This window comes from Poecile atricapillus, chromosome 2, assembly GCF_030490865.1.
Source record: "Poecile atricapillus isolate bPoeAtr1 chromosome 2, bPoeAtr1.hap1, whole genome shotgun sequence".
NCBI classification, from domain to species: Eukaryota; Metazoa; Chordata; class Aves; order Passeriformes; family Paridae; genus Poecile; species Poecile atricapillus.
Window position 1 is genome coordinate 132,059,717 of NC_081250.1, and position 27,992 is coordinate 132,087,708.

Consider the following 27,992-nt stretch of genomic DNA (forward strand, 5'->3'; position numbering starts at 1 on the left):
AGCAGCCCTGAAGGGTTCGTCTCCACCGGGGCATTTACTAGCGAGAGTATTTCATAGCATCCACCCTACAGAAGACCCTTTCCCACATGACTTTCCCTCCGGCCGCTAAGCAAGGCTCAGCATCGTCCCTGTCCCACCGCCCGCTCACAGACGCCGGGACCGAGGCCTCACACTGGCCTTGCCAGCGCTCCCGGGCGGGGAAGGGGCCATCGGAGAGGGTCGTTACCTCTTGGGCGCTGCCTGCTCCATGCCGTCGCCGCCGTGGCCCCCCGGGGCCTCTGACCGAGCCCCCGGGCCCCGCCGGACCCGCACAGCTCCCGAGCGACCTCAGTGCCCCTCAACACAGGGCCCACGCTGTCCCACGGACACGCTCCGGCTGCCGCCACTACCGCTACCTCCGGCCGCGGCGGGGACCCGCCCTCCCGCGCCGCTCATTGGCTACAGCCGGGCTAGAGCCGGCGCTGATAGGGTGGCGTGGACGTCGCTCAAGAGCGGAGGCTGCGAGAAAGCCCCGCCCACCGCGAGACGAGCGGGCGCTGACGCGCCGGCGGGAGGGGAAGATCATGGAGGCCGCGGCGCTGCCGAGCTCCCGGCGTTCCTCGCGCGGCGACGGCCCGCGGGGCACGCCGGGAGTCGTAGTCCGCCCGTGGAACCCGCCCCGCCCGTGGGGCGTCCCTGCGAGCCGGGCCGGGCGAACCGGCAGCCCCGCTGTGCCGTTCCGGGCCCGCGCCTCGTCCCCCGGCTCTGCGCGCTGCGCCGCCGGGCAAGGGCAGCCTCGGGCAGCACTGCCGCCTGAGGGCGGCTCTTCCCCCGCGGCCACCTCATGGCTTCGGGGCAGCGCTGCCGGGCGGCAGAACCTTTCACCCGCCTGCGTGCACCAGGCGAGGCAGTGGCACCCAGCCCTTCCTCAGAAAGTCAAAGTCTTCGTGGGCAACCGGCTGCAGGGCAATGCTGAGGGGAAGCTTGATGGCAGTCACGGCAGGACGGGGCAGCTGCTCCCCGCAGCCGCCTCGGGTGACACGGGAAAGCTTTTGAGGTGAAAAATGCCGGCGCTTGGCTCTTGGGTGTGTGGTGCCAAAGCACACAAGTTACCCTGCAAAGCAGGGGAAGCTGTCACGTAATTACTCAAACAGCAGATTTCGGGCTCCAGAGCACCGTGTGACAGCTGCAATTTCACTACCTTACGACTTCGACTTTCTGCTGTTCATGTACTGGATCTGATGGATCCAAGTAGATCCAGCCAAGTCAATACAAGAAAAGCTTACATGTTTAAGCCAATTTCTATATCCTTTCCTGACAGTAGGTTTATTTGCCTGACTAATGGAAGTTCAAGGTAGTAAAACACCTAGGCAAGTTCCATAAAAACACTGAGATGCCCACATTCTACTTCAAACTGATTTTAGATGTGCAAGTATAACAACACTCCCACTTCATAAAAAAATCTGCACTCCATACGTTATTTCGTCTCTTTGATGTGCATTAGCAAGGGAATTTAAAATGACTGAAGTCCTACTGTTGTGCAAGTTCTCTACTTTGTCTGAGTCAATGCAACCCAGTTGACTCACTGTGGTCAGGCCAAATGCACAATGGCAATATTGAATGAACCCACAAAACAAATCACACACCACCATATGACCTTTTAGGTTTCTTTGTTTTTCTGAGTCATGGAAAAACTGCAATAGAACATCTTCCTTTGCACAACAGATTAATGCAGAGCTCTTCCAAGCATCATCCCACAAGCCACAGTGGCTCACCAGCAGTACTGCCAGATGTGTCCATAGCATAAACAGCAGTCTGTAGGATATGCCAAAAAAAAAAAACAAAAAACACCCAGGAAAAGGAGCCAGCAGATGCCTGAGATGGAGTGATGGTATGAGTGCCTCAGAAAGTGGTGAGGAAGAATCCCACAAGATGTCCCATTTTCCAGTTGAAGGACAGGTGAGGTCAGGTAGATAGCAAATGCCATGTGGCTAGTGTCCAGCTTTGTTCTACAGGGTATTTGGCTACACCCATTGACCAATTATTATTTACAGTTCACCAATTCCACCTAATGAAGGGAAGTCTGACATCCCTACTTGGCTTTAATACTCCTGGAACGCAGAGGTTCTCTCCACATCCTTTAACACAAATATTTAAGGCAGTATTTTGTCCAGATTATTTCAGAGGAGGCAGGTTTTGTTGCCACATCTCAAGCCAAAGCTGCCACAGACTACACATTAAAGCAAGGAAAAGGATTCTTAGAAATAAAATACAGGTACTATATTATAGTTGTAGCAGCAATACAAAGAAACAGAGCCAAGAAGTGCTCCCTCTCCCCATTCACACATATATTTCATTTTCTGGAAAAACTTAGGGTAAACAATCTAATCTGCCACTCTTACCTCTCCCTTAAGCAACAGTTGACAAGAAGAAAAGATTATTTTTTTTTTTCCCAGACAAAAAATAGCATATTTAGATATTGTCTCTGTTCATTTGAAACTATTTAATACCACAGTCCTCACTTCAAAAAATACCCTGACTCCTCAGTAACTGAGGAAGATGGAGCAGGACTGTCCTCCATCTATGCCACTGAAGAAAGAAAAGGGTGTAAAAAACTTGAGATGTCTGAAAGAAGTAATGTAGCCTGGCTTTATTACCTAGTGGGGCAGACAGTGCCAAAAAAAAGTGTGGACTAATTCCATGCCTCTCTCACAGAAATTTAAGTTGTGCCTTGTGCAATTGCCAGAAAGCTTTCTAAGTACATTTAAACTGAAAATAAAACATCAGTAGGATGACATATGTACCACGGTATTTTTCAAGATCACTTTATTCATCTCTTATAATTTCAAGTAGTATTTTTAGTCAATGACATTGGAATAAATAACACTATCTCACCTTTCCCCTGTAACAAGAATTTGAGAACCGTGCTGTGAAACATGACACTGATTTAGTATTCATTACAATACTGTACTTAGCCACTGGCAAAGAAGGAACTTTGAAAGGGAAAACAGATTCCCTCTGTTCTCCTACCTCATTCAGAGTTTCCAGTGAAGAGAAGTCTAGATGTTCTGGAGGCATGAATATACTATGAGATTGCTGGTGTCTAGACAAGATGGAGATGAGGAAGTTGCAGACACTCTACCTGAGTATTCCCATGATTTCTTCCAACAGCAGGACTAACACTACTAAGAAGGCAGCTGAGGAAGAAAAGGCTTAATATAGCCCAATCCTAAAAATGTAGGATTTTAGAATTACTCTTTCTCTTCTGAAGTATTTTATCCGCTTTAAAAATTTATCTGCCTGAATTAGGACTCCCCTCTGCAGAGCTGGAATCAACATCAAATACAATTCCTCAGACCAAAGAATGGATGAAGACCATACTTAGTTTTTGAGTACTATAATTATTTTGTATTATAATATTGTTTTGTAAAGAGATAAAATAATTTATATTATAATTACTTATACTGCAATGAAATCAAGAATCATGATGACATGGACAACTATTAGATGCTATATAAACACACACAAAGGAAGTCCTCAAGCCCCTAAAAATATGAACAAAAAAAAAAGTCACAGTTGTATATAGTTTGTAATAAAACTAAGAAGAATAAGAATTACTTGAGAAGTTCATGTCTGCATTTCTAACAGGTATAACTAATGTTAGGATTTAAATTACAAATATATACTTCAAAGTCATTCATAAACATCATGCAAATAAATTACCTATGTTATAGCAGGGACCTTATCTCGTTCCTTTGATAGCAAATAAAAGCAGCATTTACTTCAGAAGGTATTCGATCAGGCTCATTTAAACAAAGTTCATTGTAATGAATACATGATGCTACTGTAAAACAGCAGAATTAATAAATAGTGCATGTTTTCCAAGAGATACATGTCATGAACACTCCCCAGAGAAAATACCCCTAGTCCTTCATCATGTCTGTGGTGCTTTTCAGAGGCCAGCTCTTTTTCCCATGTGCCTTCTACCCTTTCACCATGGTACTCCCCATTTATTTCATACAGACAGGGCCCTCAGTGCTCTCTCCCTTGATGTGGAGTTACCATCCCAGATGCAGTTCCATTCACCTGCTTGGCACACCAAAACTGACAAAATCAATATAGATGCCCAAGCACACCCCCAGCTCTATCCTCAAATCCTTCCACATCACTGATGTCTCACCGTGCCTTGGCCCACTTTGGCATTTCCCAATGGAGTTCCATGTTGTGTCTCCATTACACCTGCAGATTAGCACACAGGATAAGGTGTTTGGCTCACAGGAGAAGGCTGCAGGCCAGTCCACAGCGTGATCCCAAACCCAGGTAAGGACAGAGTTTGCCTTACTTTTCCCTCATTCTGGGGTAAACAGCTCCACAAGCAGGTCATTCTCTCCTCTACCTTTGAGCTCTGTAAAAATAGGAATTTACTGTAATTACAGTCCTCCAACATTTCATGAAACATGTTTAAGGCTAGTAAAATAAGTCACAAATTATTGTGAAGGGGAGAAAGGCAGGGGATGGCAGGCAAGTACAAAGATGGAATGAATGCAGGAGCCTGCTTTCCTTAGAATCCAATTCATAATTCAGTGGATAAATAGTCAACAACAACATGTTTGCATGTCTCTCCCTGTGACTGCCTGATAGTGATCTGGTATGCTGAAAGTTAAGGAAAAGGCCTTGAATGAAATACCAGCTTGTTTATACAAAAGATAAGGAAAACTGACTTCTGCCTGTATTTTCTTCCTACCTATCATGTCTAATGTGAAGTAACCTTGAAGGCTTATCTAAGAATTTGTTGTATACTTTCCTAACCTTGTCAGTCATAAAATAGTCATAAATAAAACAGAAAGGAACAGCATCTTTTCAAGTCTGGAATAAAATTTATACTTTCCTATAGTGAGTTCTTACATAAATTTAGAAATAAAGAACAAGGCAGAGAGAGGGGGGACACTCCTTTCCTGAACTGTTCACAATTTAATGGTTAATCAATGTCACTGAAAGGAAAATTAATTTTTGCTGGTCCAACAAAAGAAGGAGGCAGAAAAAAAAAAGTCAGGTAATATAAGTACAACAATATCGACTCTGCTATCCATATCCAGTCTATTAAAATCACCATAATTTACAAAATTCCTACTTAACATTAAAAAGAGCCATAAAAAACCTGTAAAATATTAGCTGCACTGCTGCAATTCCTCTCACTACTAGTATACATTATTTTGATATCCAAAATATTATTACTGGACCCAAAGCCATTTGTTGATTAGGATAGGATTTTACTGTTGACTAACCATTTAGCTCACAGTCTTGGTAACAGGCTATATATAGACTTACCATTTGCTATTTTTCCTATTATAGCACACTATGGTAAAAATAAACCATGGATACAGAGTTGCTATTTACAGTTGACCACAGAGGATATTCCGGGCCTGTAGTACAGCTGCATTGATTGTGCTCATGGGATCTACAGATTTGCATTAATGTGAAAAAATGAAACCTCATTTTGGTTTGTGAAACAATTACGGTTGTTGTGGTAATACTGAGGGTTACTCTGGATTCTCTTCTGCACAAAAATATTCATCCTCTTTCTGAGAGCGACCATCTGCTGTCCTGTGTGCAAAGAAGTATGATCACACCCTGGAGAATAAATAAATAACGTTTAACTAGCAAGCCTTGATGCCTGCGCTAGGGGTGGAAACTAGTATCAATAACAAAAGAAAAGTTGAATCATCATTACTTGATGAAGCAAGTACTTCATGAAACCAACTTCAACTACGTGAGTACACACAGCCTTATGCCCAAGGCTTCCACCATGATGGTGGCCGGATTTTCTCCTATGTTCCTTTAGGTCTTGAGCTGAGAATTTTAATAATACATGGCAGAAATATTTAGGGAAGATAAGGATTTTTAATTTTTTTTTTACAATTTTTAGGGATAAAGTTTTCAAGAGGCTAACAAGACCCATTCTTTCTGATTCAAAGGAGGGAAGTTTCATTGCCCTTGTGGGCCTTTCACCTAAGTGCTGTAAGGGAAGTATGTGTGACTCCAAATGACAGAATAAAAAATGAGGAGAACTCAACACAACCTGAAAGCACATTGTGAATACCGAGCAGTACAAAAGCAATGCCATGAGATGCCTACAGTTTATTCAGTTACAGCATGTTGGGGTTTTTAGTAAAACCCTTCCTATTGATTTCTGAAGTGCATCTCCAGCTTGCTTCATAAATATTAAAAAGCAAGTTTTTATGAGGAAGAATCACTCATCTAAATGGTTTACAATCCAGAAACCACATTTCAGTTTCTTACTTTTTTCCAACTTTCCCAACCAAAACATGCCAGAAGATCATAATTCAAGTCCAAATAAGCTACTTGTATAAGACATACAGTTACACTTAAAAAAAAATTTAAAAATCCAAAACCTAAATACAATTCCAGTCCCAAAACTTCACAAAAAAAAAAAAAGTTCAGGGACATAACGGCCATTTCATGACTGACTGTGAAATAATGTGTCTGATTACAAGATTAGGTCCCATGTGGAAAGTGAAAGTAAAATCTATAGAAAAATGTTAAGATTTGCATTTACATTCCCATTTTGCATTTAAAAGCAGTGGGAAGCCTTTCCCACAGCAGCCTGTGTGCTAAAGAAACAGCAAAGCAGCAAATAATGAATTTTCACAAAATTGACTTTGTACAATGCACTCATTTGAGTCTCCTCTAAGCAGGTTTGGTTTGGTTCAATAGGGGAGAGTTTCATGGCGTCCTCATCACTACCCAGGATGAGTCCTTAAACTGCTGTCACTACTGAGCAGAGGAACTTTCTGCTGAAAACAAGACTTCAAAGTGACTAAAGTGTACATAGGTAATGCTATAAATCCACAGCAAAACAGAGCAAGTTACTATCTAGAGAGCTAATTAACACCATTAAATTTGAGAACTAAGCTTTTTCCACTATTCCTTCCTTAAAAATAATTTTCGTAGTGGATGATTAATGGATTTATTTAATACCACAAGAGAATTTATCAACAGCCATCAAAACATCCCATTTTTACCCAGCCTGGAGTTAGCAAAAAGATAAAGAGTTTTGGTGGAATAATTTTCCTTCAGAGCTGAGGGAAATAGAGCAATTCCATATACTAGAAGGTTTTTTAATAGAAACAGTTAATTTACCACATAAGGAATATCACATGCATACCACTTCCACCTAACATGAGTCACTCCTTCCAGTTGAGAAAACTAAAGTCTTTTATCTTCCTCAGGGTGGAGTCCATCTCCTCCCATAGATCCCTACAGAATAAAACTGCTAATCATTTTAAGATTTAAAGGCATTACTTCTTTTACGTTCTTGTGTTCATATATCACGTTTCAATGTCTTCTAAACAAGAGAGAGCTTAATGTTTTTGTGTAACCTTGAACAGGCCAGTACACAACTTTTATTACTTCATCCTTGAGCTCTTCTGTAGTTCCATGATCTAATTTGTTATACTGGTGGTATTAAGCTGCTCTTACCAGATGAACAATATGCAGTATAAATTCCTTAAAGCTAATTTTAAAATGGATGTGATAATTTGAATACTATGTTAAACAAGGAAAAGCTGAAACAGAATAAAAAAGCCAAAGTATATGTTTTAATTTATGCTGTGTCTCTCCTTCAGTAAGGTTTTTTATCAAATCACTGCTCTATGCAGTTCAAACTAGGCAGAGTACCTCTAGGACCTGATCTAAAATCTGTTGACATCAGCAGCTTCTTTCTTTCAAATATACTACTTTGAGGATCAGTCCTTAAAAGAGGGTGCTGTCCGATTTTCTCATGGGAGTGTGAATATAAAGGCAGCTCTTTGCTTGACTAGCATTTCCATACTTGGCCCATTTCATCTCCCAGGAAGATGGAGGAAAACTCAGCATTGAAGACAGATCATATTAGACACTACCATTTATTTGAAATAACCTCTTAATAATGTGTCATTTGTTCATTAGATCAGAAATTATGTAGTCAGAGAAGAGAAACAGTGTAGAAGTGGTCCTCTTATTTTGGAATAGATACTAAGCATCTGAAATTTTAGACAGTGGGAAAATCTGCTGTTCCTAGTCACAGGGACACTTATGCAATGTTGTATAATATGCATTGCCTGCTAATGTATTATACATTCCAATATCTATGTATAATTTGCATTGCAATGGTATAGAAATTTTAAGTGAGAAAATGTGTAGGAAGATTAAAACCACGCGACTGTGTTAGTATACTCACAAATATATACACCACTGATTTTACATAAAGTAACAGGAACAACACATTATAAACACTTGACACAAATGTTGCTGGCATTTTTCTTGACCTTTCAAAATGGTCTTTCAAAAACAAGTACCTCATTTTGATGGGTGTGGGATACTCAAAAGCTCTAAGTTAAATGCCTCAAAAGCAGTTTTCAAAACTGTGTTCTAAAGTATATTGCATTAGGCTACACAAGACCAGTTTTTGGCACTTGTTCCTGAAATGAACGGGAAAAAAGCACATTGAAACAAGATTATGCATTATTTTTGAGGAATTCAGCAATTTCTTGGAGAGATTAAATTTACTACAGCTTTAAAATAACAGAGTTAGTGCACATTTTGAATGGTTGGGTAACGGCTAGTACAGGAGCCTCAGGGGATTTTATTGTAGTTAACTCATCCTTCTGTTCTCTTCCTACTTTAATATCCTACTTTTAAATGCAAAAGGAAAAGGTTGTGCTTAATACAATATTTATAGCTATGGGTAACAGTCAGTTACTTTTTGGCTTTACTGTACCAGCATGTATTAGAAATAAACAGAACTATATCTATATTACTGCTACTACATTGCAAAATGTTGTATATATTGCAAAGCTGGCTCTCTAATAGAAGGCAGTTAAAGACCTCTGCACTGAAATCTGCCAAAGCTGATACTGCAATCACAAACATGTGTTGTTGCACTTCTTGTGGCTCATCTCCACATGGTGCAGCTGTTGTGTTGGCTAAAGAAAATGCAGGCCCAAGGGAAACAAATTTAATTCAGCTGGGGTGAGTTCCACTAAAAAAAAGTGCTTTAAGGAGAACAGGTGTCTTACAGCAAGAGGGATTGTTTGAGAGGTTTTCCCCAAAGTTGCTTTGCTTCTAGGAAATCTATTCTAAAGTGGTATGCCTGTGATAATAATCTTTTGCGGTCTAATTTTTAAATAATGCCCTTCAGAAATGCAATGGATTCCAGAAATTCTGTTTTTGTTTGTTTGGCTCAGTCCTAGGACAGGAAAGATAGTACAGGACCTTATGCTGCTCATTAGGAGCTGGAGAAAGCCTCATTGCTATTATTCAGATTCCTCAGCCTCAAGAAGTTTTGTTTAATCAAGAAATTATTGTACCAGGCAGACCTGCAGGCCATGTAAGTCACCAGCTGACACCCCTAGAGCTGTGCCTGTTTTAACCTGTGTAACTATTGTTTTAAGTTTCATTTTTTACTAAATTCACTTATATGTAGCTCCTTCCTCAATATGTTCCCATTTAGTCAAAACAGATAAGCTAAGATATACCATGATTTCTAAGAAAACAGTATTAAGTATATGACTTTTTTTCTTTTCCAGGAAGACATTTACCTTATGCACTATGATACCTCCTCTAGCTCTGTCATGCATTCCCACCTCTCTGCTTACTCTGTCCTTTGGTTTATCAGAATGGAAACTGTTTGACTGATGTTCAGCAGCCTTCACACTGTGGGCAGTAGCACATCCCACAGCACTGAGACACTGGGATCCCTGGAAGCTGGGAAAGACTTTTCCCAGCCGGCTCTCAGGATGTCTCTAAGTGCTGACTGAACCAGCCCTTCAGGCAGCTACTGCAGCAAACAGCAGGTCTTCCTCTTGTCAGCTCTCTTTCCAAAATAAGGTTACTGCAGAGGGCAGTCTCTTCTTGTGTAGTAGATGTCTTCAGACTGCACTTTCCTCCTTTGGGTCTGTTTTATCTATCTCCTGTAGGTTCAGAATTCATTTTCTTTGAGGCAACAGAAGTCCAAATGAGGGATAATTTTCCCACACATTCCTACAGTGTTGGTTCTCTACAGGATGTATAGGAGTTGCTTTCAGCTCTTCTTTCTCACATCTTAACTAAATAAATGTTATGACAAAATTCTGTCTTTACTTTTGCAAAGTTAAACTTCTTAGCTCCTTCTTCAATATTTATTGCCAGATGTTGGGTCTTCAGAGTGTCATGCAGACCTTGGGCTGGTTTTTTTTTACTTTTTCTCAAATTTCTGAATTAAAGACCTGGTACTTCTCCTTTTGAATAGCATTCAGAACTCAACAAGGTCAATAGCAAAATTCATGAGAATTTTGATCTCTATGTCTGCATAAAGACCTGGAACACATCTTGCATTTTTCTCAACTTCCCTTTACCAAGGGAAAGAAATTTCTTCTGCCCTTGCTACTTTTCTCAACAGGAGTTGTGAAAAAAGCCCAAAGTCACACTGATGGAAGGAACTGCCATGGCCGTGCATGAATTCAAAAGCCAGGAGTAGATGGACCATACCCTGAAAGTGAGGGGAAAAAAGTATTCCAATTAATGAAATAAGGAGCAACAATGTAGTGAAACCTGCATTTGCAGTGAAACCATTAGGGAAACAGTCACTCTTTACTGTGTTAATGTACAACCAGTATCCCAAACACTGGAAAAAAAAATAATTTGTAGAGTGAGATGAATTCAACAAAGTGTCTGAGTGTCACTGAGGGAAGCTGTTTAAAGTGACATCTGAATTTAAGATTAACCTCTTGCTTTTCATGGTGTTGGACTGTGTGCTTATCAGGGAAGCTTTATGTTTGAGGTTCAGGGAGAAGGTGATGGCCATGTCCTCTGAATGCTTTCAGATGACTGATTTTCAGAATGTTGCTGGCATTCTTCCAGCTGAAGGCCTGGCCATTAGATAAGCTTAACATTATGGTGGCCATTTGCAAAACAGATGAGAGCAGGAATAGCAAGAGGAAATGAGAAACCCAAGAAATCAGGAAACTCCCTGAAAGTAAAGTCTAGCATTGGAAGGAAAAGTCTTAGATCCTTCCACTGAAAGAAAAACTATTAAGCATAAATTTTCAGCTGGTAAAAGTATAGCCATTACCCCAAGGGAGACAAAAACACTGGCTGAAGCAATACTACCACAAGTGCTGGCTTAAAGAAATCTAGGAAATGTTGCACTAGCTTCCTGTGTGAGAGTCTAGACAAAAGTTTTTAGATATTGCCAGATAGGATATGATTACTTCTGCATTCAGGTGGGGGGTTTTAGTTTGGTTTGGTTTTCATTTTTAATGGTGAAGCCCATAGCTCTGCCGGCTAAGAACAATGTTTAATAATCCCTCCTCCGCCAGTATTTAAAGTGTGTTAAATGGCATCAGAGCATTACACTAGCAGAAGATTTGACAGGTATCATTTGGCAGATCCTGTGGTTGCCATTCACATCACCCTTACAGTACAGCTGCCTCTTCCCTCTCTCTGCCAGAAATTATTGCTTCTGGAAGTGGCTTGGCAAAAGGATCGTACCTATAGTTCAGCAATTGTTGTTCAGCCAGACGCTGTAATTCAAACTTGCAAGCAGAGATAGCTGAGGGCCATTCATTTTTGTTCAATATTTAGTAGCTGAAGTGTCCTTTGCACTGGCATTTGGGAACATTGTGAGCAGTGATCTGTGGTTACCACATTTTCACTGTCAGGCTTTTACATGGCAATGGAACTTATTGTGGTGGAAACTGGAATGGGGCTCTCTCCACTGGTAATTTCCTGGCAGAAAGAAAATATTAAGTCATCTTTTTTTAATCAAAGAGCCTCACCTGAGTAAATATTCTAGCAATTCCAATTTTTAATTTTATTATCATAGTCTATTGCTCAAGCTATGTTTTCTGACTGTGCAGCAATAATAGTGCCATGAGCACATGAAGATTTTTCAAACTGGCATTGTATTCAGTTCCTCTTACATTTCCACACATAATCTGCATAACATTATTAAATCTTTCCTGTACATTATTTAGCCTCTGGGATCAAATGAAATCATACATAACTGGAACTCTTCGGACTTTGACAGATGTCCTCTGGCAGATTTTTTGCAGCAGTTTTTAAGTTGTTACTGCTTTTAGCTACTTTCTGGCCTTTTCCTGGAATTGGACGCATGTCAGCTGCTCTGGTGGAGAACACTAACCTCTTAGCTTTTAAAGATGATAAAAGTGGTTTTGAGTTACTGTACCAGACTTTGAACTGAAGTGACTTGAAGGAAAGGTATGGTCCTTTTCATCAGCTCACCTGCAGGAAGAGTAGCACTCCACAGAGGGCTTGTCAAAAGGGTTGGGAAGGTAATGCAGAGGACTTGCTTGCAAGTTTCTGGAGCAATATTTACAGCATCATGCCTCTGGTCCTTTTTTCATGGGGGAGCACTGGGTATTCTCCTTAAAGAGTTAAAGTAATGAAAAAAATACTAAATTTTTGCAGCTCTATTTTGAAATAATGCAAGTTCTCCTGAAACCAATCTGCTTTGTGGGCTATCTCCTACTGTGGTGTTATGAAGTTGCCCTAAGTAATACTAAGGTATTACTGCCTAGACAGTGCACGGTTTGTTTCTTTTCATCTCTACACCTCTCATCTCTACTCTTCATCTCTACATCTCTCACCCCTACAGAGTGTTATCTCTGCTTAAGTTACTATACTTTCTATGGATTTGGTGCAACCATATAATACAGAAAAAAATCCCACACCATCTTATTTTGAAGAGTTCAGGCATTTTTGATCAACTGAGAATTTAAATCTGAATAAACTGAAGAATGTGACACTGCATTCAAGAAGCATACTTTCACTTTAAGAAACCACAGCTGCAACAATAAGATGGAAATTTGACATACACTGGGTTGGACGTGGCAAGGATTAAAGGTATGGAATTAGAAAATAAACCCCTTATGCTGTTGAACAGAATATGGGACATAAATCAATGACTAACTTTGGCTAAGCTTTGCCTTATGGAGGTATGCAGCATTGCAGCTTCACAGTTATCAGTATTTGTCATCTTGAGTATCAGTACACATGCCAGATGCAAAAGAGGGGCCCAGAGAGAACATGGGGGATGAGGAAAAGAAAATTAATAGTTTCAGTGACAATGTACAGTATTTTGATGTGAAACAGAACTTCTGTAATATTTCAAGGAGCTTACATACATATATATGTGTGTATACATATATATATGGACAAAAGCTGTTGGAAATAAGCCTTGGACTTCAAAATGTGCCTGATTAAAAAGAATACTGATAAAAATTGAAACAAGAACAGCTGGAACTTTGATTGCAGTTATGCTTTCTTCTGGATGTTTATTTCTAGATCACTTTTGCAGCTGCTTTTATCTACTTCTTAGAAGTTCTTTTAGATTTGAGGAACCATTAGCTGTAAAAGTAAACATCAGCTCAAGTCTGGTTTTATAGATCTTGAAACCATTGAGGTTGGGAAAGATAATGTGAGACTAATGCTGAATTAGATCAGACTTAAGTGATGCTTTGAACAGACTTTTAGCATTTCAGGCTCCACCTGTGATTCTAACAGAACACTGAGTATTTCTAGTACTGTTCTTTATTAAGCAGTTAGGAATTTCCAAGCTCTAGGAATTAAAATACTTTTTTGGAAAACTTAAATTCATGTCTCACTGTCATTCAAAAGACAGGATGCTTTCAAAGTATGCCTCCCCTATCTAGGTAGAGAGATGGTCCTTAAAACTAGTTCTGCTGCCTTTCAGTATCTGTCATGTATAAATATTATGCTTTGAATAAACCAGATCTGCAGTTTCGACTCCATTTCACTCTGTTTTGTTATTGTAGTTGTTTAAGAGTTCTTTAATAACTGTGGTTTTTATTTGCTTAAGAGATGCCTGTTTGGAGACTGGAGAAAGGTCAGAGTTAACCCTGCTTAACCTTAACTAATGACCTATATTGGTGGTCCCTTTTTTAGACCTCATGAGTGTCAGCAATGATGCTGTGGCCACTGACTGACTTTCATGCCAGGTCCCACTGAAATAAACACACTGTTATACTTTATGCTTCTTCCCAATATAAATTTTTAACACACTATATTGGTCAAAGCCCTCTGGTTAAATTCACTGAGACTTCTCTATTTTCAGATTTAAGATTTTAAGAATTCAAGCACAAGATACATTTTATTAAAAAATCCTTTCAGATGGCTGCATGAGTCTTCTTCTGGTACCTTTCCTGGATTCAAAAAATATTTTTTTCAGTTTCTATATTCAGCTTTCATTTCTCTGTCCCGAGCATTTCTGCTAATGATGGAGATTTCCTCACATTTCTCAATAGGCATTCTTTCTAGGCTCCCTGAAAGCCCCTAGTCTTGCAGATGCCATTGATCCTTGCTCCCATCACAGCCAGGAAGGCTGTCATTACAAAGCATTCCATGCCCCAGGGTCTCTTCTGCTCCCTTCCACACATCTACAGCCTCCCAAAAGTGCAGGGTGCTGTACCTTCACAGGCAGGGTTCACCCAGCAGTTCAGAAACACACATTCTCATGGCAACAGTGACATTCAAAAGCTCCTGGTTGCATTTGGGAAACCAGTAGTCACAAGGACAACTGAGTGGAAAAGGAGAATATATATTGCACTGGAAAGTTTGCAGTGTGGCTGGCTATCTCATTCCCCTCTTCTCTGGAGCTGGAAATAAGAGGCCTTGAGTCAGTTCTGTTTCTACTTCAATGTCGTGTCCTTGGCTTTCAGCACTCCTCTGGTGCTAAAATGAGTTTTGGTGCTGAAGTGAATGGGTTTTATGTTTTTCTTGGAGACAATTCCCAAGGGAGAATTTGAAAGAACAGTATAACATCTAATAATTTTCACCAGCCTAGCAAGGGTGAGCAAGCCAAATAAATGAAAGAGTTAATGCAAACATAAATCCTGCAAATAAACATTGATACTGTTTATGAGACAGACCATGCCATCTACTCTAGACTAAACAGGGAAAAAGGCCATTTGCAAACTTCACCCTACCCTTCACAGTCCCGTCCAAGTCCCTCAAATACTCCTGGGGTCTGTGAAGGGGAACTAAGGAGAACAAGCAAAATGCCAATCCTCTGAGCAGAGACCTATACCATCCTGGGAACAGAAAACAAAAGTCCATGAGCAAAGAAGGTGGAAATCCACTGCTGGATCTTCACTCTGATTTGTCCTGGTTTCACATGATTTCTGTTTGTTGCTGACTCATGATACCCAGACACCAGAGACTGTCTGCAGTGACACACTGGCTCAGCTCGACAGGAAGAGAAGGAAAGTGAGGTAGAAGAGTGTTCTTTACCAGAAAGTCTTCTGACTGGTCCATGCCCATTTCAGTTCTATTCTTGAACTGATCTGTTCCTTTTCCCAGCTGTGGCTTTGACTGTATGCCAGAGTGATCTTGCCCCGAGCTTTCCCCACAATGGCTATGGAGTGTTCATGGAGAAAAAGAACTCTTTTTCCCATGCCATAAGCTAAATTCTAACTGTTCTCCACTGCAAAATCTCTACAGTGCATCAATCAGCATTGCATCCACAGATTCTGTGTTAGTGCCACTGTCCTTTCACCCAACAGGATGATGCAGACAGTGGTGCTATGAGGTGGCAGTAGAAGCTGAGAACACCAGCACTAAAGGCAAAAACAAGGTAGTCATACAGATACCAGTGCCAACAACTTAACTCATGGAAAAGGACATGAAAGCAAGCATGATGAAAATTCTTGCCTAGAACAGTAACTGCTCTTGGGTTTTTTATAAACTTTTGTTCATTTGTTTATTTTTATGAGGCAGTCTGAAAATAGTATCCCTGATTAAGTAAATATTTAAAACCAGCAGTAAACCACACATGCAGCAGATGACTGGCGTATAAAGACGTTGAAGCACCTGCTTAGATATTGCCCTGGGTAGCAATGATCTTAAGCATGCACTTAAATACTTTTTGGATCATACTGAATAGAGACACAGAGTTATGTTCAGCCTTGGCAGTGTCTTTAAGTGCTTTCTAATGCCTTACCCTGGTAAGCTTTCCCTCGATTTCCTTGTATTTCAGCAATCTTCAATAACTTAACCTTCAAAAGCCCTGATTTTATTAAGAAGTGCAGGGTTTCATCAGTAAGGTTTGTCTGGACATTGTAGAAGTGAATCTGCCCTTAGTTTTTTGTAATATCCATTATTGTCCTTTTCTTTGAATTAGATGCCACAAAGAACTGAAAAAAACTCACAGAGATTACTACAGACATTGTGCACATCTGTAAGTGATGATTTGCATATGCTTGCACCGTGCTTGTAATGCTCTGAAAATATCTGAAATGCTCTGTAGTATCCTGGTTTATAACATATCCTTCACCACAGTTTACACATTGAGAATGCATGCTGAAAACAGGAAACCCGCATATGGAGGGTAGGTAAAAGAGGATTATAGTATACATGCATTCAACAGAATAGTCCCAGTTTAAAAGTATCATGAGCATCAGGCTTGCATAAACAAATCAGTGCTTAACCCACAGATGTATCTAATGACCAGATGGATTCTGCATGTTTACAACTGGAAAAAACTCTCTGAGCTTTTCTATTGTTTGTTGACTTACACCCTATAATATTAATTTTATTTGTGAAACCGAATTATTCACTGGGATATTGCAAGTTCTTAAAAGGAAATGGAGTTACTTAATATATGCCACAGGAGAAGATATATGGATCTGTTCTCTGCTGCCTTGGAGTTCTCATGTCCTAGGTGAGTTACGAGGCATGCGACCGAAAGTACAACTGCATTTCTTAAACCAATTTATCGCTTTTATACAATATTTCTTTTAGATTTCCCCCCTAGCAGTTGGATCAGAGATTGCAAACTTCATGATCCTTTCGGCCTGAGGCAGCTGCAGAACTTCATTGGAGCCTGAACTCAGGAGTGTAGTCTACAAACCCATGGCCGTGCAGCAGGCAGCCTGAAGCCCTGCCGACCTTCACCTTGCAGGTGTCCTTTGACTCGTCTGCCAAGAGAGGGAAAATGCCACTACCAGAGAGTAAGCAGAGCCTGTCAGCCTAGGGACCCTCCGCAGTCCCAAGGCTCAGCTTGGGGGCTCGGCAGTGAGGTATGGAGCAATGGGAAAGGGGCCCACTCGTGTGCAATGGGTGTCTGTGGCTCCGCAGAACAGCCCTGCTCAGTGTTTCTGTGCTGATGGCAGGAAAGACTTTAGCCGAAAAGCTGCTTAAACCAAACTATAGCAAGGTACGGCATGTTGTATTTCTTTATGTCTGTTCACTTCAGACACCACAAAAACCTCTCATTGCTGATGGCCGGGGAAGGAGCATTTTAGGCTAGAAAAGTCCTTTTATTGAGAGCTCGGGGCCCGCCGTCGGGGCAAGGCAGCAGCATCGCAGCCGGCCGCGTCCTCTCCCCGGTCCCCGCGGAGCCGGGGCATCCGCACCATCCATCGCCCCATCCGCACGGCGCTGTTGTACCGAGGCAGTAGCTGCGCCACGGCGCAAGCTCCGCGGGACGAGCGGCCCCCAGCGCTGTGCGCACGGCAAAGACGGACTCGGCCAAAGGCGGTTTGACGCTTCTCCCGGTGCGCCCGTCAGCCCCGCCGTGTCCGACGTGGAGCCAGGAGCTTCGGGAGCGGGGAGCCGGGGCTCGGCAGTGGCCGGAGACCAAAAGCCCCCTGGGGCTCTGTGTTCCCTAGAGAGGGGAAGAGGAGGAGGAGGCACCCGTCGGGCCGGCTGCGGCGGCGATTCACATCGGGGCGGCAGCCGCGGTGCCGCGGGTGAGGCTGCTGGGCCCGCTCCCCGCTGCCCAGGGGCAGCCCCGCGGCCGGGACCGCGGGCAGGGGCCCGGGGCCTGTGGGTGGCGGGGCTTGAACGTCCGGGAGAGACGCGGGCGGTATCCAGCCCGCTGAGGTCGTTGCGTGCTTAATTACTTTCTTCTTTCATGGAGATAAATCGCGGCGATATTCTACGGGGATCTGAGTCCGAGAAGGGAAAAAGGGGACGCTGAGCGGGAGTTGCAGCGGCGGTGTCCCCCGGAGCCTGCCAAGCGCCGCGTCCCCGGCCGCCTACGCCTGTTTGTCAAATCTTGGCATTTCCTGACTAGTTCAGTAAAAACAAAACAGAATATCCCACCCAATAAATCGAAGCGAAGCCTGTGATGATTTAGTCACCAAGAAACACCAGAGGAGTCAGATGCCAGATAAACGGGCGGTCACTGTTTTCCTTAACAAAAAAAAAAAAAATTAAAAAAAAATAAGTACTCGCTGTGTAGCCGAGTCGTTCGCCGCAACGACCTGTCTGTCAGCCGGGGTTGGCCCAGGGCTGGGCTCGGTCCGCGGTTGCCCTCTCTGCCCAGCGACCGCTCTGCCCTGCTCGCCCCGACTGAGCTCCCGTGAGCCAGCGGCCGTCGGGGGCCCTCGGGTCGCTTCCCAAAGCAGGGAGCAGCGGTGCCCTGCACCGGGGAATGTGCTGCCGGCCCGTTCCCTTGGCGTAGCCCCTGTCATGAACCGGAGCCGGCCCGAGTACCCGCTGACCCCTCTCCCTCCGACGCCGGCTGCGGGCGCACCCCTGACCCCCCTCTGAAGACCCTGCCCCATTCATTTTCGCGAGGATGAGTTCCAGCGGCCGCGGCCCCCCACTGCCGATAGCGCTCCGTGCACGCATCTCGCACCGCAGCCGCGCACAGTGCCCCGCGGGGGGGCCCGACAAGCGCCTCTGAGGGGCCTCACTGCCGTCTCCCATCTCTGTACTCGGAAAGGGGCGAATGATCAAGGTTTGCCCCAAGCTTCACGGCCGCGGAGGAACCGCTTTAATCTCTTCCCCACAGCAAGAACAAACACTGCCTATCTCCTTGTTCCCCTGGACGGGATCCAGCGCTCCGGATGAATTTATTGGGGGGGGGGAGGGGGGCACGGTGTAGGAAGAGAGAGCGGAGGGAGGCTGAGATAACCGCGGCGATGTCTGCACCGGCGGGACGCGTGGGTGGGAGAAGGAGGTACGAGGTGAGCGCTCGGACGCCCGCGGATAGCGGTGCTGCCTCCGCGCTCCTCGGCGCCCCGCGGCCGCCGTCTCTCGGGCGGTGCGGGGAGAGCCCGGCTCTGGGTCCGCCGGGACACCCATCCCAATGTGCTGGGTCCGCCGGGACACCCATCGCAATGTGCTGGGTCCGCCGGGACACCCATCCCAATGTGCTGGGTCCGCCGGGACACCCATCCCAATGTGCTGGGTCCGCCGGGACACCCATCCCAATGTGCTGGGTCCGCCGGGACACCCACGGCGGGGCCGGGGCCCGGCCGGGGCGGGCGCAGCGCGCAGGGCCCGGCGCCGACCTGCAGGCGGCGCTGCAGCACCGCGGGCCGCGGCCGCCGGGCACGGCGCTCCCCCCGCGCCGCCCGGCCGTGCCCGCGCCCGGCCCGGCACAGCGGCCCCGCCGAGCGGGACAAGTGCCTTGGGCGCGGGAGGGGCTCGCCCCAGGTGGACGCGGAAAGGTGACATGGGAGTGCTGGGCTCCTGCGGGACCCGGCTGCCCGTGGCCCGGCTAGTGTCATCCCTGCTCGACGGGTGCCGCTGCCGTGGAGCCCCCCGGCGTCCGAGCGAGCCCGGGCTCCGGCTGGTGCGGAGCTGACGCGGCATTACCGATGGGCCTCGCGGTCGGCTCTCGCCGCGCACCTGCCGGCCGGGCCGGGAGGAGTCCGGAGTCGCGCCGGGGTCACCGGGTGCTCCCGGCCAGCGCGGACGGGCTGCCGGTGGTGGGAGAGCGCGGCGTAGCCGAAAGGTACCACGAGCAGCCCGGGAGCGAACAGCCCGGGCAGTGACGTCGCACCGCACAGTCCTCCTCCCGAGTTCCCTCCACTTTGAGGCTTTTTCGTTGTCTGGTCGGCTTGTGATTTGAGGAGGTCGTTGTTGTTTGGGGATTTTTTTAGATTTTGGTTTTGATTTTTGGCTGGTTGTTAAATACATATATATATATATATTTTTTTTTTTTCCTCCACAAGTGCGGCTTATTTCTATTTGCTGTAAAAGGCAAGAAATTATGATTCTCCCGAAACAATTTCCCTTTGATCCTTGAGTTCGGGGGTGTTGTTCTTGGTATCCAGACGCCAGCAGTGCGGGGAAGAAATTGCGACTCTAAAGTCCCTTTCTGACTTCGTTCTTGAAGCAACCGACCTCCTTCGAGAAAGCAAAACGAGAGTATGCGGGTCCTGCCCCCGCGTGCTGCCGGACTCCCCCAGCCCAGGCGCGGCCGACGAGCCCTTGTCCTGTGCAGGCTCCCCGAGGCGGCCCGCACCCACCTCATACCCGAACCGAGGAAATCGCTCCTTCTCCCGGAATTGTGAACTTCCGTATCCTCACTGCCCGGGAGAAGAAATTCAATTTATTTAGTCTGTCTGGGATTTAAAACAGAGCATTTTTGAAGCAGGGATCTATGAAAAGAAACGAAAAACAGCCCCGGCGGCCAGCGGCAGCCGCGGGCTGCAGCATGCGCCATCCCCGGCTGCGCTGCCCTGTGAGGGGACACGGCCAAAACTTCCTCTGCCGACTCTTATTCCCCTCTTTGATTAATTTTTTCTTACTGTTCACTAAAAGGAAAAAAAGTAAATCCCCATACAGTTGTAATTTATGTCCTCTTCTCTACCTCGGGCTTGAATTACCAGCATAGACCTTACCTTTGAAAATTTTTCAAAGATATCCTTTAAGTGCCATTTCCCCCGACATATTTCTGTCCTTTTCCAATTCTAGTTCCAATTTCCAGTCCAGATCATACGATAAATTCCCCATACATGTGATTGAAATAACGCACATTACAAGATAGTATTACAGATAAAAAATGTAACCCAAAGCCGACATATGCAACCAGCCGCATTGCAGCTATTGGCGAATGTGAATAGAGCTACCTAATCGAGACATTTGAAGAGGGTTAGGGCGGCCTCATTTAGCAGTAAATTCCCCGGTAATAAATTGAAACTGCTTTCGAAACTATGTGTCTGTTCCAGGTAGGGATTGCGTGCTTAGTCACCGCGAATGCGGATACCTCCGCAGAGCTTCTCTTCCAGAATCTGCCCTTAGGCGGCTCAGTCGCAGTGAAAGGGCAGCGCCGAATCGCTGACGGTGCATAGGGCGACCCGACATGACGGCCACAAGCCCATTTGGACGTGAGCACTATCTGCATCCACTCTCGGCGACATGGGCACCCACAAAAAAAAAAAACAAAAAACCGCGCTCTAGGTTTGGATGTGTTATTTTAGATATTTACGACAATAGGGCCGCCTATGTCACCCCAGCTGTGGCACGACGGGCAGCCGAGATGGGCGGCGAGACGCAAGGAGAGCGCAAATATCCGCTGCCGGCAGAGGGACGGGGGGCGTCGAGCTGTTCTCGGAGGGAAAAGTCACCTTAGGTGACGCGGGGGGAGCGGGGGGCGTCCTGCCACTTTAAAGCCCAGTTGCTACCCAAACACAAGTAAACAGTGGGGCCGGCTCGGCGGGGCGGGCCGGGGCCGCGGCCGGGGGCGGTCCCGTCCCGTCCCGTCGGGGCGGAGCGGCGCGGCCCCGAGCGCGGGGCTGTGCGCGCCGCGGGGTGGGCCGGCGGCTGCGGCGGGCGGGCGGGGACAGCGCTCCACGCCAGTCACCGCTGAAATGTGATGGACCGGGCAGGGGGCGGCTCAGACTCGCGCCGAGCCTCGCCGGGGTCGAAGGCGGGAGGCTGCGGGCGGGAGGCCGCGGTCTATGCCGGGGCTCCGGGACCGCCGTGACCAGAGCTCCCAGCCGCGCCGCCCAGCCTTCCGCAACATGCCGGTGGCCGCCGGGCCCCGGCCTCGCTGAGCGCCCCCGCTGTGGATCTAATGTCTCCGTGAAGGTGCCGCGGCCGCCGCCTCAGCTTTGCCCCGGGAGGAGCAGCAGGCTGCGGTAGGTGAGTGGCTCCGCTGGCCCGCCCTGCCCGCTGCCGTCGGCGGGAGCGGGGCGGCCGCCCCGAGAGCGGAGCGTGCGCTCAGCCGGGAGCGCGGGGCCGCCGGGTTTACTTTCAGTTCGCAGCTCCGCGGCGGCTTGGGGTGCGGGTGTCCCCTCTCCGCGCCGGGGGCGCGTTGGTGCGAGGCCAGGCCACGGCAGCCTCCCGGGATGCGCTCTCGAGGTCCTTCAGGCGGAACTCCTAGCAGGGAAAAGCCGGTCCGTGCATGGACTACGAGCTAAGTAAGCCTCGGGTCGCACTGGAGAAACCTCGGCCGGGGGAAATACCTGGCTGCTCGGGCAGCGACGGCCGCGGCTTCGGGTGAGGCCGTCGGGGAGAGGAGGCGACCCGGTGCCCACTCGCTCCCTGGGTAGGACGGCAGCGCCTTTGGGACACGGTCCCGGCCCCGCCGCGGAAGAACGGGGAGCGCGGGCCGGACCAGCAGGTCGGCGGCAAGCAGGTAGAGAGGGCTGTCCTGACACCGGGCTTAATTTAATTAAGCTCTCTGAATGGAAAGGGAAAAGGAAGTGCCAAGGTTTAAGTAACATCCGTTTTTGGTTGACTTTCAATTCCCCCCCCGCCCCGCGCCCCGACACACCTTAATATAAATGGCCTTGAAATCACGTACGAAGGCACTTTCTGGTCTTTTTAAAAATATGTTTTACTAAAGTTACCTCCAAATACAAATAGTAGCAGATGTACTGCCATTCAGACAGAAGTATAGTTTTAAAAGTTTCTACCTTAAAATGAGGATTTCGTGCTCAGAACAGTTTTCTCAGAGTTGGTTCGTAGACACCAAAACGAGCGTGGAGCAATGACACCCCCACACAGCCACCAAACGCTGCTGTAACAGAGGGAGCTCTGCCCTACAGAAACACTGCCCCTACCTCGGTCGTAGCTCCCAGCCGGTGGCTCCGAAACCCAGCCTCAGACAACAGGGCTGGAGGTAGGAGCAGCCGGAGCAGCCAGCGAAAAGTGATTTAATTTCTTCTGTTTCGGTTCCTTGACGAGACCGAATAGGAACTCACACTACGACATCTTTAAGTCTGTATATATAACCACCTCCCCTCAGTAAAACGAAAAAGTCGCCATATATAATAGTATCGATAACTGTCCCCGGTGTCGATACAATCACAAACGAGGAAAACTGGGAAGCAGTGGAGGAAGCTCCGAAGAGCCACGACTCGAGGCAAACGAAAACAGGAGTAGGCAGCACTGCACTTCACTCGCGACCTCCTTGCCACATTTTTTTCCCCCAGTCGGCCAATTATGAGATGCCACAAACGTGGAGGAAAGGTATTTTAGGAAAAAAATGGAAAAGTGTCTTTCCAGCCGGAGTGCGTGCGGTGCCAGGGGAACGGCAGGAGCCGGGCAGCAGCGGCCCGGGAGGCAGGGACACCGCTCACGGAGCGCGGGCTCTGCGCTTGGAGAGTTTCCTGAATTTTTGTTTTTGTTCGGAGCGGGTGGTTTAGGATTTTTCCAGGGGGAGGGTTTCTCGTTTATTTTGGAAACTGCGCGTTACCAGACCCTCCACACAAATCCCTTGAGGTGCTGGGTCACCCTCGGCCCTACCTCTTGTTTACAGGCCCAGAGAGACCCCGGCGTTTGCTTTGGCCGCTTTTCTGGGTCGCGGCAGCCTCTTGGCTGCTGGAAGTGATCCCTCAACGAAAGCAAAAAAAAAAGAGGAAACCGCAGGGGCTTGTCCCCCGCTCCCATGTCCCCCTGCCCCGTGTGAAGGGAGAGTCGTCCCGGGTTCGCCGAGGGGACCCCCTCGCGACGGGCCCGGCGGTTTCGGTTGAATGGGCTGAGTGAAACCCTCTGACAGTCACACACCGCTCATTAGCTCACGGCCCTGCCGCTCCGGCGGAGCTCCCGGCCGGGGGACGCCCGAGGGGGTGCGGGGGGCTCGGCCGCACGGCTCCGTCCCGCCGGGGCTGCGCTCGCCCTGCTCGGCCCTGCGACACGGAGGGAGCCGACTGCGGGGCAGCGCCGTGCCGGGCGGCCCTCGGCGGGCCGGGGAGGCCTCCGGGCCGGCCGCTCTTCTCGCCGCCGGTGGGATGGCTGCTGCGCGGGGGGCTGGGTAGGAGGTGTGCGTGCGGGGCAGGCGCTCCTTTTCTCTCCTTCGGTTATCTTGATAAATGAGTTGTTGTTGAAGGAAGAAAAATAAGCAACGGAGCTAGGACGAACGCGGGGCTTATTCCCCCCTGCTCCGCCCCCCGGGCCTGACTCGGCTCTCCGTGAACACCCCGCTGTATCCCGGGGAGGCCCCAGCCAGGAGGGGTCGGGGTCGGGGCCTCCGCGCCCGCAGGAGGCCGGGCGGAGGGTGGAAGCGACGCCGGGGGTCAGGTCGGCGCGGGGGGCATGGGGGAGGCGGCCCCGGGGTCCCCGCGGTGGGCGCTGCGGGGGAAGGTGGCAGGGCGGCGGAAAGCGGAGAGGCTTCGTCCCCTCCCGCGGGTCTGTTCCGCCTGTGTTTTCACACGATTCGTTTAATTTGAATTTGCGGCTCCTTCGGCTGGCTCGGTGCGGTGTTTTCTCCTTTTTATTTTAATTTCGGGTGGGTGTTTTGGGAACGCTATTTTTATTTATTTATTTCCGACGCTTTAGCTTCTCCGGTCGAAGCGATCGCGCCGTGGGTCAGTGTCGGCCGCCGGTCCCGGCGGAGGACGGGAGCCTGGGCTGCGGCGGGGCGCTGGGGCCGCGGCAGGGCAGCGCACCGGAGCCGTGCCTGTCCCTCCCTGGCTCCGTTGCTGCGCTCGCTTCGGCTAAGGAGTACCACGCTGCTCTCAGTAAAAGTCTCTCTCCCCTCCTTTCTCCCTCTTTCTTCCTAGGATTTTCTCCCCATCTCGGAAGCCCATCCAGAGGCACCAGCTGCTCCGCCGACTCGCGCCCACCTCGGGAAGATGGGAAGCAAGGCTCTGCCAGCCCCCATCCCACTGCACCCGTCCCTGCAACTCACTAACTACTCCTTCCTCCAGGCTGTGAACACCTTCCCCGCAGCTGTGGACCAGTTGCAAGGTCTGTACGGACTCAGCGCCGTGCAAACCATGCACATGAACCACTGGACATTGGGCTACCCCAATGTGCATGAAATCACCCGCTCTACCATCACGGAGATGGCGGCCGCGCAGGGCTTGGTGGACTCCCGCTTCCCTTTCCCCGCGCTCCCCTTTGCCACGCACCTCTTCCACCCCAAGCAAGGGGCCATCGCCCACGTCCTCCCAGCATTGCACAAGGACAGGCCCCGATTTGACTTTGCCAACCTGGCCGTGGCCGCCACGCAGGAGGACCCCCCCAAGGTGGGGGAGCTCGCCAAGCTGAGTCCCGGACTGGCCTCGCCCCTGTCGGGCATCAGCAAGCTGTCCCCGGACAGAAAGCCTTCCCGCGGCCGCCTGCCCTCCAAGACGAAAAAGGAGTTCATCTGCAAGTTCTGCGGCAGGCACTTCACCAAGTCCTACAACCTCCTCATCCACGAGCGAACCCACACGGACGAGCGGCCCTACACCTGCGACATCTGCCACAAGGCTTTCCGGAGGCAGGACCACCTGCGGGACCACCGGTGAGGGACCACCATGACCGGGGTCGGGCCGTGGGCAGCCGGGGTGGGGTGAGCCGCTCGAGGGGGATGAGACTCAGCGGCTCCAGGAGCCATGGGAACAGCACAGGGAAAAGCCCCCGGCTCAGATTCCGTGGTCACGGAGGGACCAGGGCAGCCGAAACCTGCACTTTGCTTGGGAAGTTCAGCCTCCTGAGGGAGAGCCAGAGGGGTTCGCAGCCGGACATGAAGATCCAGGGGCTTTTGTGCTCCTGAGTCATGACCCTGGGGGATGCAGGGAACAGGGTGGGTCGCAGGTGAGAGCTTCCCTGCTGATCCCCCACCCATCTCCGCATGCTGCGGCCGGTGCTGAGAGGCGCCCGCGGCCGCAGAGCTGAATCCTCTCCGCCTTCGGAGAGGAGCGGGCTCGGGTCCGGCCGACAGCGCAGATGCTGTCCCGGTCTGGCACCAGAGAGTGCGGTCACGCTTCGATACGAGTTATTGCAAATGTTTCGAACCGGCCAAGAAATTGAATCATACACAGAATAATAATGGGGAAAGGAAGGAAGAGGAGGATGAGGGCGTCTGGGGGGGGGGGTCGAGTTTGGGGAAGGGGGGTCTGGGGTCGTGTGGCCCACGCGCCCCCGGCAGCGCCGCTCACCCCACGGGTTGCCTTCCAGGTACATCCATTCCAAAGAGAAACCCTTCAAGTGCCAGGAGTGCGGGAAGGGCTTCTGCCAGTCCAGGACCCTGGCGGTCCACAAAACTCTACACATGCAGGTGAGCCCGCCCTTCCCCGGCCTCTCAACGCGTGGCGCTGGCCCGGCCCAGCCCGGTTCGGTCCGGCTCAGCTCGGCTTGGCCAGCCGCGGGGCAGGGGCGGTGGCTACCGGGGAATCAGGGCTCTGGTGCGGAGGGGAGCGAGGAGGGTCCGGCCCCGGGGCTCCGCCGGGGGACAGCGGCCCGTGGTTACCTCCGCGGCCGCGGGAGACCCGCGGGAAAACGGCGCCCTTGGGAGACGGGCTTAAAGCCAGCGGGGACGCGGTTGGCGGCGGGGAGTGAGCCCCGGGTTCGGGTTTGTCCACGCCGCTGGTTGGAGGCGTTTTTCGTTGTGGGCTGCAGCCCTGCCCTGGCGGCAGGAGCGGGGCGGCCCGGCGGCGGGATGCCGTGCGGAGGGACCGCCGTGGCGGCCGGGCGGGCAGCGGGAGTCCCGGAGCTGGAGGGCGGATCGGAGACTGTTTTCCGTGTGCCCCAGGGGCACGGAACATCACGACTCGAGAACCATAAAATAAGGCTTTTGGGGCAGGATAGGGAGAGGTGGGCGGCCGCCCGGTCGCACGGTGCTCCTCTCGTTCGTGTCCTCCCCCGATACCTCGAGTTGTGCGTTGCGATGAGAAAAAGTGCAGTAATACAGGTGGTTTGTGAAGGATTAATCCTTTGCTTGCTTCAAATCTGAACAGGAATCTCCACACAAATGCCCCACATGTGGAAGAACCTTTAATCAAAGAAGTAACCTGAAAACTCACCTTCTTACCCATACAGACATCAAGCCCTACAACTGTGAGCAGTGCGGCAAAGTGTTCAGGCGAAACTGTGATCTACGGCGGCACAGTCTAACTCACACCCCGCGGCAGGACTTCTAGAGCAGCCAGGGACCCGCGCCCGCTCCGGCAGCTCCAACTTGCCCACTTTACTCAAGGAGTGTATTGTAGGAACTCGCAGACGCGCACACACACACACACACACGGAGACACGCACGCAGACTCGGGGCCAAGCTTTCCTACCACATGTCTGCGAAACTCGTTTAGAGAGTGCGGACTGCAGGATCGGGCCCCTCTCCAACCCACACCCAAGCGTAAAGCTCATCTTGTAGATAATCGCGGCTCATTTTAGAGCTCTGTACAGAATGTGTTTTTTTTTTTTTGGTTTGTTTGTTTTGTATCATGTCAGATGCACATCGATAACAAATCATGGAGGCAAAGTATCTCTTTAAAAATGTATTTCAAAATAAATCCTTTTTTTTTTCCAAATACCTCCCGCCTTCTTGTATTATTCTCTGAGCATTTGGGCTTTTTTTTTCCTGCTGTGTCAATGCAATGGTAAAGCATATTGAATAAATTTCCTAGCCGGGTAATTGTACTGTCACAACAATTTTGGTGATCGCTTTTGTTTGGTCTGTTCCACTGTCGCTGTTGTGTTATCTATTGTTAAGTAAAATGAAAGTGCCTTATTTGAGAGTTTATAGCTCTATTACTTAATAGTACGAATGTCTAAATATTAACTTCTGTACTTCTTTTATTTTTTAATTTTCCCGAACGATTTTTTTAAAAGAAGAAAAACAAAGAAATATTTGCAAATAAACAGATCTTAGGAAATAATGCATAGAGCCGTTCTTACGCGAAAGCGGCTTATTAGTAACTTATTTGCAATCAGGCCGTATATTGTAAAAGCTATCCCTCTCGCGGGGATTGCAGCAGGCAGCCTCCTGTCTGTAGACTTTGGACACGAGCAATTCACCCGCCTAGACAGGGACTTTATCCTGCAGA

The 27,992-nt window shown here is 48.5% G+C and overlaps 2 protein-coding genes across 8 annotated transcripts in view; one reads left to right on the forward strand and one right to left on the reverse strand.

Annotated features, from left to right (window-relative positions):
- STK3 (serine/threonine kinase 3) overlaps positions 1-408 on the reverse strand; it is a 130,200-nt gene extending 129,792 nt beyond the window's left edge. For both annotated transcript variants that reach the window (XM_058833243.1, XM_058833245.1), the window contains exon 1: positions 227-408. In XM_058833243.1, the coding sequence (XP_058689226.1) occupies positions 227-249 (23 nt within the window). In that variant the 5' untranslated portion in view covers positions 250-408. The remainder of the gene's footprint in view (positions 1-226) is intronic.
- Positions 409-21,521: 21,113 nt separating this feature from the next.
- Positions 21,522-27,680, forward strand: OSR2 (odd-skipped related transciption factor 2). 6 transcript variants are annotated; one of them, XM_058833415.1, is made up of 4 exons: positions 21,522-21,879; positions 24,744-25,471; positions 26,128-26,227; positions 26,907-27,679. In XM_058833415.1, exons 2-4 carry the CDS (start codon positions 24,816-24,818, stop codon positions 27,087-27,089), a joined length of 939 nt encoding a protein of 312 aa, XP_058689398.1. In that variant the 5' UTR covers positions 21,522-21,879; positions 24,744-24,815; the 3' UTR covers positions 27,090-27,679. The 6 variants fall into 6 exon arrangements, with proteins under 6 accessions (XP_058689398.1, XP_058689399.1, XP_058689404.1 ...); XM_058833416.1 differs by having other exon boundaries at positions 21,522-21,875; XM_058833421.1 differs by having other exon boundaries at positions 21,524-21,879; positions 26,989-27,679.
- Positions 27,681-27,992: the final 312 nt, after the last annotated feature.

What these genes read in the sequence shown, in the direction of transcription:
- OSR2 (XM_058833415.1), top strand. Translation starts at nt 24,816, where the DNA reads ATGGGAAGCAAGGCTCTGCCAGCCCCCATCCCACTGCACCCGTCCCTG. An exon ending in GACCACCTGCGGGACCACCG is followed by an intron (nt 25,472 to 26,127) that starts GTGAGGGACCAC and finishes GTTGCCTTCCAG; the next exon opens with GTACATCCATTCCAAAGAGA. An exon ending in ACAAAACTCTACACATGCAG is followed by an intron (nt 26,228 to 26,906) that starts GTGAGCCCGCCC and finishes AAATCTGAACAG; the next exon opens with GAATCTCCACACAAATGCCC.